This window comes from Tupaia chinensis, unplaced genomic scaffold, assembly GCF_000334495.1.
Source record: "Tupaia chinensis unplaced genomic scaffold, TupChi_1.0 Scaffold000568_1, whole genome shotgun sequence".
NCBI classification, from domain to species: Eukaryota; Metazoa; Chordata; class Mammalia; order Scandentia; family Tupaiidae; genus Tupaia; species Tupaia belangeri.
This window is the reverse complement of record NW_006160082.1, coordinates 2,755,682-2,767,105: the sequence shown is the minus strand read 5'-3', so window position 1 is coordinate 2,767,105 and position 11,424 is coordinate 2,755,682. Positions and strand designations below refer to the sequence as shown.

Sequence of the window (11,424 nt, the reverse complement as noted above, 5' to 3'; positions counted from 1 at the left end):
AAACAGAAAAAAATACATCATGACTTTTCCTCCAACCTAGTAGTAAGAATTATTTTCCTATACAGTAAACCATTAGTGTTTAAAAGGATGTCCTTGAATCTTCCAAAAATAAATTAGGCTTTCATAATTTATTCTAGAAGTCTGAGATATTTATTATTTTTCAAAGTGTTTATCACTTTCATTAGGAAGAGAAAGACAGGTACCCTCGATAGGGTCTTGCCACTCTGTAATCTTCCCCCAGTCTCCCAGTGGCCAGGATCACGGGCATGTGTGGACAGGCCAGCATATTCAGGCCCACTTAGGACCCAAACCCAGGCCTCCCATGTGGCTCCAGTATGGTGCAGTGGGACCTACCATCTGCACCACCACGGGTGGGCCTAAAATTCAGTATTTTAATTTTGCATTAAAAAATATATCAGGATTCCCTGTACACAAATGTTACATAATAGTAGTTTCTAGTTTGATAAAATGTCCCTATTTATCCTAAAAAACCTAGACCTATTTTTTAAAAAATATTTTAAAAGAATCTGTCATGGCCCCTTGCCACAGAACAGAAACAAGGCATTCTTTCAAATCATATTTAATCACATCAGGGTCAGATGGAGCCAGAGGTGGTTATCACGTAAATAGAACTTACACCATCAGAGTTCTAATCTTTCTTCAATTGTTGAAAATTAATTCATTTCAGACCTCAAAATCTGATTTTCAGTGTACAAGAAGCTTGATAGAAAAAACAATTGGATGTAATCAGCTCTCTTTATGTGCTTAGTTTAAACTGGTTGGGCTGTCTTATCTGATTTAAATCAGAGGGACTTGATAAGTATTCCTAAGAACACCTAGATGAATAACCTTAGTGAATGTGTAATTGCCTGTGAAATTCTGAGTGAAAAAGCAAATTTAGAATCAAAAAGGGATGTTTAATGATTGCATGTTTCCCATCTTAAGAGCTTTGCCAAAATAATAGGTGATAACTTCATTGGCGAGCTACTAGAAGAAAATGGATCTTGGCAGATGGTCAGTAATTTGAGGCCAATGTAATACAGCACACATACAGAAATTGAGAAGCATTGTATTTATTTTCAGTGAAGTCACTAGTTTTATAGTACTTTTTGACTTAGAGTTTACAAGGGTAGCATCAGAGCATTAAGAGAGAAATTTCTTAACAGAGAAAGAAAAATAATTGTTTAAATATTTGAAATGACATTGATATTAGATTATAACCACTTTGTGGCATAAAATAACTAATCCATGAACAAAGGCTCACCTAAGTTTTGTTTTGTTTTGAGAGGTTTTTGCTATCAGGTGTGTGCGCTCGCCAGAAAGACAGAGAGAGACAGAGAGATAGAAAGTGAGAAATCACCCCCCGGGGGGATGGTCATGCCGCAATCCCTTCTCCACAATCCCTTCTCCTCCATTCTCTTCTCTGAATCTTAGGTACACACGCACACTCACCCGGCATGAGCATAAGCCACCAGGTCTGGGACTCAAACCGTGGTCGACTATGTGGGAGTCCAGCGACATAGCCGTTATGCCAACTGCTAGTCCCCCATGGCTCACATAAGTTTGAAGACTTAAGAAAAAGAAAAGATTTGTAAATAAAACTGCAGAAATTTAAACTGTGTTATATGGTAAGAAACATTGACCATCATATCAATGGCATTGGATAGACAAGGCAGAAACAATATTCGGTACATAGCAGAAATAGCATATGATGAAGATAGCATTCCAAGTTACCAATTCAAAGTGTCCAATATATGACAGAATTTTAATAAATATTTAAAAAAAAAACCAATAGATTCCCTACATGGAATGTTCTAGAAAGACAATTATCAGCAACTGTGAATATCCATCTTTTATTCTGTTCATTCCATTGACTAGAATGTTCTGAATGGTGTTAAATAATGTAGTACTAGTATGTTTTGTTCCAGATTTCATGGGGAATGCTTCTAAGGGTGAGTTGTTGAGTATACTGTTGACTGTGGTTTAGGATATGTATAATTGAACACACTAAAGAAATAGCCTTAAACTGTATTCTTAGCTTATTAACAGCTGTAATTTTCCCTCCCATCCATGAGAAGTTTTTTTTTTTTTTTTTTTTTTCCTTGAGAGGTTTCTTTGCTGTAGGGTGCATGGGCTCACTGGAGAGAAAGAGAGAGACAGAGAAACAGAAAGCGAGAAATCACCCCCCAGGGAGGATGGTCTCCTCCATTCTCTTCTTGGGATTTTGGGCAGGCACGCGCACACACCCAGCTTGAGTTTTAAGCCACCGAATCTGGGATTTGAATGGTGGTCGACTATGTGGGAGTTGAGCGATGTAAACATTATGCCTGAGGAGAGAGAATGTGTTTGCTTTTCTGATTACAGTACCTCTTTAGCCTAGAAAGTGCCTGGTATAGATAGGCATTCAATAAATGCTCACTGAATGTAAAATATATTATCAAAAGAATTGTGTCAAGAAGATGTATGAGCTATCAAAGAAATCACATGAAAAGGGTTAATTTGAGATCTTAAGAAAAAATTAGCAGTATTGGAATTTAGTTATAAAATATATTAAAAAATATGCCCACCAGTTTAAAAAATAAACTTTCTCATCATTTGTATATTTAAACTACCTTTAAAAATGTATAAAGTCTTTTATTTTAAAAAGAAAACCCCAAAACTAGCTGACTAATTTCCATCTCCTTAAACTGAAGAATTTTCACATTATTTTAGCTCAACTGTTGTTACAAAGACTAATCTTCAAAGGCTTTGGCATTTTTAACAAATAAACAACAGAGCCAAATTTTGAAACGGTTAAAATTAGTTTCCTAAGTATTTATATAGAGGAAAAATACATATCCAAACGTTAAATTATTTATTTTAAAATCTGGTCATTTTGCATTTAGTAAAAAAGTACAGTGTTTATTGGACTTCCGTCAGCTATGCATTCAACAAGCATCTATGAAATGTCTATTGCCATATGCTAGACTTTTGGGAAAAAGATGAATACTTTAAAGTATACTAGGGCTCCAGATATTACAATGTAGCACAAACTTTTTTTTTTTAATTTATTCATCTATGATGGAGAGCACAAGCACATGAGAGGAAGAGAGGGAGAGAGAGATACACCTTCAGTAAGGTGTCATCACTCTATGACCCCCTTTCCCCAGCACTCCAGAACTCCAGCCTCGGGATCTTGGGTATGCACACACACATCCGGTGTGGTTTCAAGCTGATCCCAAGATCTGAACCGTAGTTGACAACATGGCTTCCAGTACTATAGTTCAGTTGGTTACTGATTATGTCACCAGGCTGGGCTCAGGGTAAGTTTTATAACAGGAATATTAATTATATCTTGCAGTCAGGCTTTTAAAGCATCAGTAAGGTTCACAATAGAGTTGAAATTTGGCCCATGCCACTCAGACAAAGTAGAAGCAGATAAAGACAATGCAGGTTCAGAACCGCCTGTGGAAAAGCATTGAGTGCTGAATGAAGCACAGGAAGTGCAGAAGGAATAGAGAGAAATTAAGTGTGGTTAAAGCATCTTGTACCTTTGAAAAGAACAAGTTGTACATTTGGTTGAGGATGCAGGATCTTAACTCAATATGAGTTCAAATCCTGGTTCTGTCATTGACTAACTGGATGACCTTGAGCAAGTAACTAAATATACATTTAGTTCTTTCATCTGTAAAATGGGTATAATAGTAGCACCTCGTCTGTACATTTGATATGAAAGTTTAAGAGTATATACAGGGGTTGGCAGGTGGCATGGTAGTTAAGGTAGTGGACTTCCACATAGCCGACCAAGGTTAGAGTCCTGGATCTAACAGCTTGCTTTCCCACTTTCCTTTTCTCTCTCTCTGTCCCTCTTTTCCTCTCCTGTGCTCATGCTCTCCATCATAAGACATAAAATTAAATAAATAATTATATTTTTTTTAAAAGAGTTTGTACATAACCCAGTATTGTGTCTAATCTACCCTGAGTAAGAACTTGATAAATGGTAGTCATCATTATATTGGCCTATGGATAAGTCTGTCAGTGAATCCTTCATTTAAATAATAACAAAGAGCATTTGTCTGTAGACTGCTGAGAATTATTCACTTGATGGCTTTATTTTGTGTGTGCATGTGTGGTTATCATTACTTAGGCAGGATCTTGCTGTGTTGTGAGCCTCCTGTTTCAGCCTACCGAGTGCTAGGACCACAGGCATGTGCTACTGCAACTGGGTCTTTTCAGACAGGGTCTTGTTCTGCTGCTCATGCTGGACTCAAGTTGGTGATCCTCTTTCCTCAGACTCCTGAGTAGCTGGGATGACAGGCACATGCCACTGCTCCAAGCTTTTTAAGGTAGGTTGGCAACTGGAGCAGACCTCCCATGCAGCACCTGGGCCTCTGCGGCTTTGTAATGCCCCGCCAGCGCTAATAAGGGGTTTACTTTTTTATAAGTCCAAGAGTATTAATGTGATCACTCCTTCTGGAGCTAAACGATGGTTATCTCAGATCACATTCTTTTTACAACAGATTCAGTAGTTTATGTGACTGCCAGTAATAGAACTCAGTTGTTTTTCCCCCTATTTTTTTAACATTGCCAGGGAGTGGTATTTTTTTAATTTCCAGAGATTGTCTCTCTTACCAGAGACAGAGGGAGAAGGAGAAAAAATTCTCTAATGTGGCATGAGATGCCACAATCTCCTATTTCTCTATCCTATCAGGATTTGGGGCACTCAGATACATGCCCCACATGGTTTTTAAGACACAGGCTGGAATTCAAACCATGATCAGCCATGGGGGATCCATCTCCCTTAACCATTTGACTACAGAGCTGGCCCCAAACCCCATAGATTTTAAGTGTTTTACAGAGTGGTTATGACATAGTAAAGTGTCCATAAAATATGGAACTTCTATTAATTCAAACAATGCATGCGACTTTACAAGTATTTCAAAACCATTTGCCTTGTGACTGCCCCATGAAAAAAGATGCTCATTACTTTAATGTGTCTCTTTCGTGAACCTGTTCTTGCACTCAGGTTTCTGTGCTTATGCTACTCTTGACTCTCTGAAACAGCTTGACAAACATTGTAAATAGACTCCTAACGTCCAAATCCAGTGAATGTTTAGTTTTGTTTTTATTAAATTTTATTTATTTATTTATTTGGAGAGTTTTTTTACTATAGGGCGTGTGTGCTCGCCAGAGAGACAGAGAGAGACAGAGAGACAGAAAGCGAGAAATCACTCCCCAGGGGGGATGGCCACGCTGCAGTCCCGTCTCCTCCATTCTCCTCTTGGAACCCTGGGCACCCACGCACACACACGTGGTGTGAGTTTAAGCCCCTGAGTCCAGCACTAGAAACACAGTTGACTACATGAGAGTTCAGAGACATAGCCATTACCCTAACTGCTGGTCCCGTGAATGTTTAGTTTTAGTGTTGCGTTTCCATGGTCTCTTCTAAGAATTAAACAGTATTGGACTCCCGCTTCTTACTGAAAATTCTTCTGTGCTTTGGTTCATGATGCCATGCTCACCCAGTTTTCCTCTTTCATTTCTGACCACTCCTTTATGGAATGTCATATCTTTCTTGCTCTCATGACCTGCCCTTTAATGCAGGACTCTGTCTTTGGCTTTCTTCTCTTCCAATGTCACAACTCCATGAGGTGGTCTCATCCTCTCCATTGCCTTCAATGAGCACATGTATAATACGAGTCCCAACTTTTGTCACCACCCTTGACTTCTCTCCCTCACCTCTAGTATGTATCTATCTCTAGTTACCAATGGGCATCTCCATATGGCTGTCCCAGAGATGCTTAAAATCTTTCTTTTTGTTTTTAAAGTTTTTTTCCATAGGACCTGAGTGCTTACTGGAGAGAGGAAACAGAAAGAGGGAAAGTGAAAAATTGCCCCCCAGGAGGAAAGGTCACATTGCAATTCCTTCTCCTCTATTCTCCTCTGGGGATTTTGGGTGTGCATGCACATGCTCCTGGTGTGATTTTTAAGTTGCTGGGTCTGGAACTCAAAACTGCGGTTAGCCCTGTGGGAGTCCAGTGTCTTAACCACTATACCACCTGCCGGTCTTCTGCTTAAAATATTCTTGTACCAAGTTGAATCTCTCTTTTCTCTCAATCTATTTCTTCTTCTTTTCAATCTTGATATCTGGCTCCTGTATTCACATACTCACAGCCTGAAAAACTGAGAGTTATCCTAGCTTCCTCTTGTTCCTCCAAATGCCCTTCACATATCCAATCAGTGTCCGAGTCTGATTGATTCCATTTCTTTAGTATGTTCATTAAGTACTAAATAATCTTGTTTATATCGACAATTTATGTTTTGGCCTTTTCTGTCTGTACTCATTACCCCCAGCACTTTGCATCTTGACCATTGCAATAGTATCTTAACTAGTCTCCCTATCTTCACCCTGAAGTTGTTTCATTTCCCTAGGAAAACTTCTCTGGCCAGCAGATGGTGTGGAGGTTAAGGTGGCTGGATCTCACATGGCCAACTTTGTGGTTGGAGTCCTGGGCCCAGCTGCTTGAAAATCACACTGGGCGCATGTGCATGCATGCCATACTCCTGAGAGGAGACTGGAGCAGAATGGATTGCAGCATGACCATCCCCTTGGAGTTATTTCTCACTTTTCCTCTCTTTCTCTCTCTCTCTGGCAAACATATGTGACCTATACCAAACCAAACCAAACCAAATCAAAACACACACTGTCATCCCCAAACTTCTGGGGTGACTTTTCATTGAAGATATAGTCAATGGAAATTCAGACTCCACTTCCTAGGGTCTGTACTCTTCATGATCTGATGGCAGCCTGCCTTTGTGCCTTCTTTCCTTCAACATCTCCTCTCCTGTTCACCTGGTTTCGTGCTGTCGTGAAGCTTTTCTTGAGCTGCCAATGGCGGAACCCTTTACAATTCCCCGTGCATAGGTAGAATTGCTCATGCCTCCATCCACGCCCATGTTTCCTCATGGGTTTCCAACAAGGCTTCCATAACCTCTTATTGAACGTGTTTGTTTACATGTATTACTTATCCCATGTTGTCAGCATCTCATAATGGCATTTGTGAGTATCGTTTTGTATAAATATCATTATCATTAGATATTTGCTGTCATTTGAATGCATCCCTCCAAAATTCTTGTGCTAAATTAGTGAGTCATTGTAATAGTGTCGAGAAGGTGGAGACTAATCTGATTATGGTGTTGAAAAGCGTGACTTTTGGGAAGTGGTGAGGAACCAGGGTGGGCCCCCATGATTGAGCTGTGGCAGGTTTATATGGAGAGAGGATGAGACAATGACACACGTATGAACACATTCCGCTCTGCTCAAGCTCCTGCCCTTGCCGTGTTATCTGTCAGCAAGAAGACCCTAACCAGATGTGGTTCCTGGATCTCGGTCATCCAAACTGGGAGCTTAATAACTACCTAATTTTTTTAATTATCCAAGTCCCAGGACAGGAACTCAAAGGCTTTCCCACATGGACCCGGTGGTATCACCACTGTACCCCTGCCTGGTCCTCATCCTAATCAATCTGCATCTAATCAACAAGCATAGGGGCTAGACAAGTATTTATTGACCAAAAGAATATCTTAGTTTATATCTTTTGTTTTTCTTTGGGGTTAGGTGAAGTGCCTGAATAATTCCAATTGAACCTTTAAGATTTTCTTTCAAGAGACTTTTGCTGTAGGGTGCACGCGCTCGCTTGAGAGACAGAGAGAAACAGAGAGACAGAAGCGAGAAATCACTCTTCAGGGGAGATGGCCACACCACAATCCCTTCTCCTCCATTATCCTCTTGGGCACACACACACACACACACACACACACACACCAGGCATGAGTTTGAAGCCACCAAGTCCGGGACATGAATCATGTTCGATTGTGTGGGAGTCAAGTGACATAACCATTATGCCATCTGCTGGTCCCAAGATTTAAGAAAATTTAAACCTTGGCATTTTAAGTGACTTTATCTTAGGTATTTGATTTTAAACAGAATTAACCTAAAGGCATATCAGTTGCTGGAGAGTAAAAGATAAGGATCTTCTAATTGAGATCTCACTCTGATAGTGAAACTGACCCTTTCAAAGGGATTAAGTTGTTTCTCTGCTTGGGTTTCTCTAGTAGGGAAACAGACCTTGTAATTCTTATCTACAACGTTTGCCAGGAACTGTTGTATCTGCTATTCTTATTACTAGCATATCTTTTTAAAAATAATAGATTCAGTTCTATCAGTTAGAAATGGTAAAACTACGTTACAAAACCTATTTATAAATTCATAAAAATGAATTAACTATTAACATTTACATGATAAAAAAATAAAAAAAATTATAACCTCCTGTAGCATTTTATGCTACATTTGGAAATACTTAACCTACAATTTGCTAAATGTTCCACAATGTTCTTTATCCATCTGATTTTTATGAATGATAGCTTCTTCCAGGATAGTTGGCCCGGGATCATGAGCATAGGTGCTTGGTGGATGTGAGCCGGGAACCTTCTCATGTTGGTCAGATTTGCAGAGTATCATGTTTTACTGCTGTGACACCATCCAATCCCTGGCATCTGTATTTTTTTTGCGGGGGTGGGGGGGAGAGGTTTCCGCTATAGGGCGCGTGCGCTCGCCAGAAAGACAGAGAGAGACAGAGAGACAGAAAGCGAGAAATCACCCCCCAGAGGGGATGGTCACGCCACAATCCCTTCTCCTCCATTCTCCTCTCGGGATCTTGGGCACGCACGCACACGCACCCGGCGTGAGTTTTAAGCCACCGGGTCCGGGATGCAAACCACGGTCGACTATGTGGGAGTCCAGCGACATAGCCATTACGCTAACTGCTGGTTCCCTGGCATCTGTATTTTTAAAGAACTCTCCAGCACTCTTCAAAACGTCGAGGTCATCATGAATACGAAAAGTCTGAAAAGTTATCAGGCCAGAGGAAGGGAAGGAGCCATGATGACTAAATGTAATGTGAGACCCTAAGTAGGATTCTGGAGTAGTAAAAGCATATGGGAGCAAACTACTAGATATTCAAACAAACTGTGATGTTTAGTTAATAGTAATGGAAGTATTGGTCATTCGCTGCCACCAATACACCATGGTAATGTAGGATGTTAGTAATAGGGGAGACTGGGTGAGGGGCACATGAAAACTCTCTGTATTATCTTTGTGACTTTCATGTAAGTGTAAAACTATTGAAATAAGTTTATTTTAGGGGGCCAGCAGGTGGCCCTGGGCTTCCACATGGCCGACTGCAGTTTGAGTCCTGGACCTGGTGGCTTGAAACTCACATTGGGCGGTATGTGTGTATGCCTAAAATCCCTAGATGAGAATGGAGGAGAAGGGATTGTGGTGTGGCCATCTCCCTGAGGGGTGATTTCTCACTTTCTGTCTCTCTTTCTCTCTTGGTGACTCTAGTGAGTGCATGGACCCTATAGCAAAAATCTCTCTTAAAAAAAGTTTATTTTAAAATGCAGTTCAGTAGGAGCCAGGGTTGAGAACTACATATTTAAATGTCTGCCTATGTTCTTTGAGAAAACAATTGAGCTCAATTGCCAATTCTAGCGTGTGAGTTCCTAAAAATCCAATTCCTAGAAATAATGGGCTGCTGCCCTGTGACTTTTGACAGATTATACTTCAAAAGATACTTCCAAATGGACTAATTGCAATAAATGTAAATGTAATGATTATAGTCCTGATAATCAGTCATTTCCAAGATACAAAAGTTGAAGAAAGACTGCTCAGTAAAGGAGGAAAAGAACTGATCACAACCCATTTCTTAGTTTAGATATGTGTCATTTTGATGTCTATGAAAGATATAAATACCCGATTAAATATAGTATCTGCATTATGGTACCCTACTGGTTTGGGAAAATGCAAGTGATTTGTCTTTGCTAAGAACTGTTGTCAGGTCTTTCTTTTATCTGTAGAGATAAAGGAGATTTAGACCTGATCAGAAAGTTCTGGAGTATTGTTTTTATTTATTTATTTATTTATTCATTTTAATTTATAACTCTTTCCATTGTGGTAGAACAGAGGAAAGTAAAAAAAGATTTCTTCTAGTCTACTTGGGTGTAGCCGGGTCACACGTCTCTCCCTTCCTGACCATCACGGTTAAAGGTGTTTGTCATCTGTGTGACTCTCTAGAGGAAAGTTAACTTGTGCCTGAAGAAATCACTCTACACGAGCAAACATTTCACAAACAGCCCGTGCCTAGAGATGATTTTTCCAAGGCTTTTAAAAAATGTTTTGCATGCATTGTTTTCTTTGGTAAAAATGTCACGATGTATAAATCAGGGTTTCTGTGTATCGTCTAACTAACAAATAATAGTAACAGCCTGGAATCACTCAAGGGGGTAAATTAGGAATGGTAAATCATTCTTCCTGGCCTAACAGTTTCCCACGTGTGAAATGAGCGCTCGCTTTTCGGGACACTGCGATTAGGTGAGAAGGAGCTCAAGAAACAGACGGCAGAGTTTTAGGATTTAGGACTTCGGAGCCTGATGAACGGGGTGGTACTGAAGCTGTCCACGTGTTTTAGAATCGGAAAGGTTAAGTGCAGAGAGGCAGGAATGAGGGAAGGGCAAGAGAGCGACTGACACCAGACGGAGGCTCGGCTCCCAGGGCCTTTCCTGATTGGCGGAGCTGGCCGGCGTTCGGTTGCTAGGCAACTGCTCCTATCGGGAGGCCGAAGGACCCAGGTGGAAGTGTCTAAGTCATTACCTCTTTGTTTAGCCACAGTGCCTTCTTTTCGAAATAAATGAAATTTGTAGCTGTTAGCACGACACCTTTTTGGCAGCCCAAATTTGGCAAACTCCAGAGCTGAGTTCTGCTCGCGGTAAAGTTTTCTGTTTCCTGCTTTCAGGCGCAGTGCGGGCACCTCTGAGGAGGCCCCAGCGCCCCGGGTTACAGGACCGAGCGGCGGCGCCAGGCTCCCGGCTCCCCGCCCACCGCCCACTGCCCTCCCTGGATCCTGCTCCGGTCCTTCGCGGGCGGAGCTGGACCGCCATGGGCTCGGAGATGGAGCCGCTGCTCCTGGCCTGGAGCTATTTTAGGCGCAGGAAGTTCCAGCTCTGCGCCGATCTTTGCACGCAGATGCTGGAGAAGTCCCCTTATGACCAGGTACCGGTCGGACCCCGGCAGCCGGTGCATCCCCGAGCTGAGGCTGAGAGCTCTGTGGGATCCCCCTGCCCCCGGGTGGGGAGTTCAGGAAGGAAGGCCTTAGGCGGGCTGACCGTAGGGCCCGCAGTGACAACTGGAGTGAGACCCAGTGGACCCGTGAATGGAGGGGCCCAGCCTGTTGCATCCTCAGGGATCTTGAGTTCTGTGTCGTGACCACCCCCTCCTCAAATTTAGAGCCCTGCTTTTTACTTTGGTGAAGAACTTTGATTAATTCATTTGTACTTGCATATGGATGGGCTTTTGAACTCTCCGTGTGCATTCCAAATTAAAACAAA

General features: G+C 41.4%; 1 protein-coding gene across 1 annotated transcript in view; it reads left to right on the top strand.

Annotated features, from left to right (window-relative positions):
- The first annotated feature begins 10,881 nt into the window (after nt 1-10,881).
- TTC8 (tetratricopeptide repeat domain 8) overlaps nt 10,882-11,424 on the top strand; it is a 65,355-nt gene continuing 64,812 nt past the window's right edge. The window contains exon 1 of the mRNA XM_006158005.3: nt 10,882-11,089. Within this exon, the coding sequence (XP_006158067.1) occupies nt 10,976-11,089 (114 nt within the window). The 5' untranslated portion in view covers nt 10,882-10,975. The remainder of the gene's footprint in view (nt 11,090-11,424) is intronic.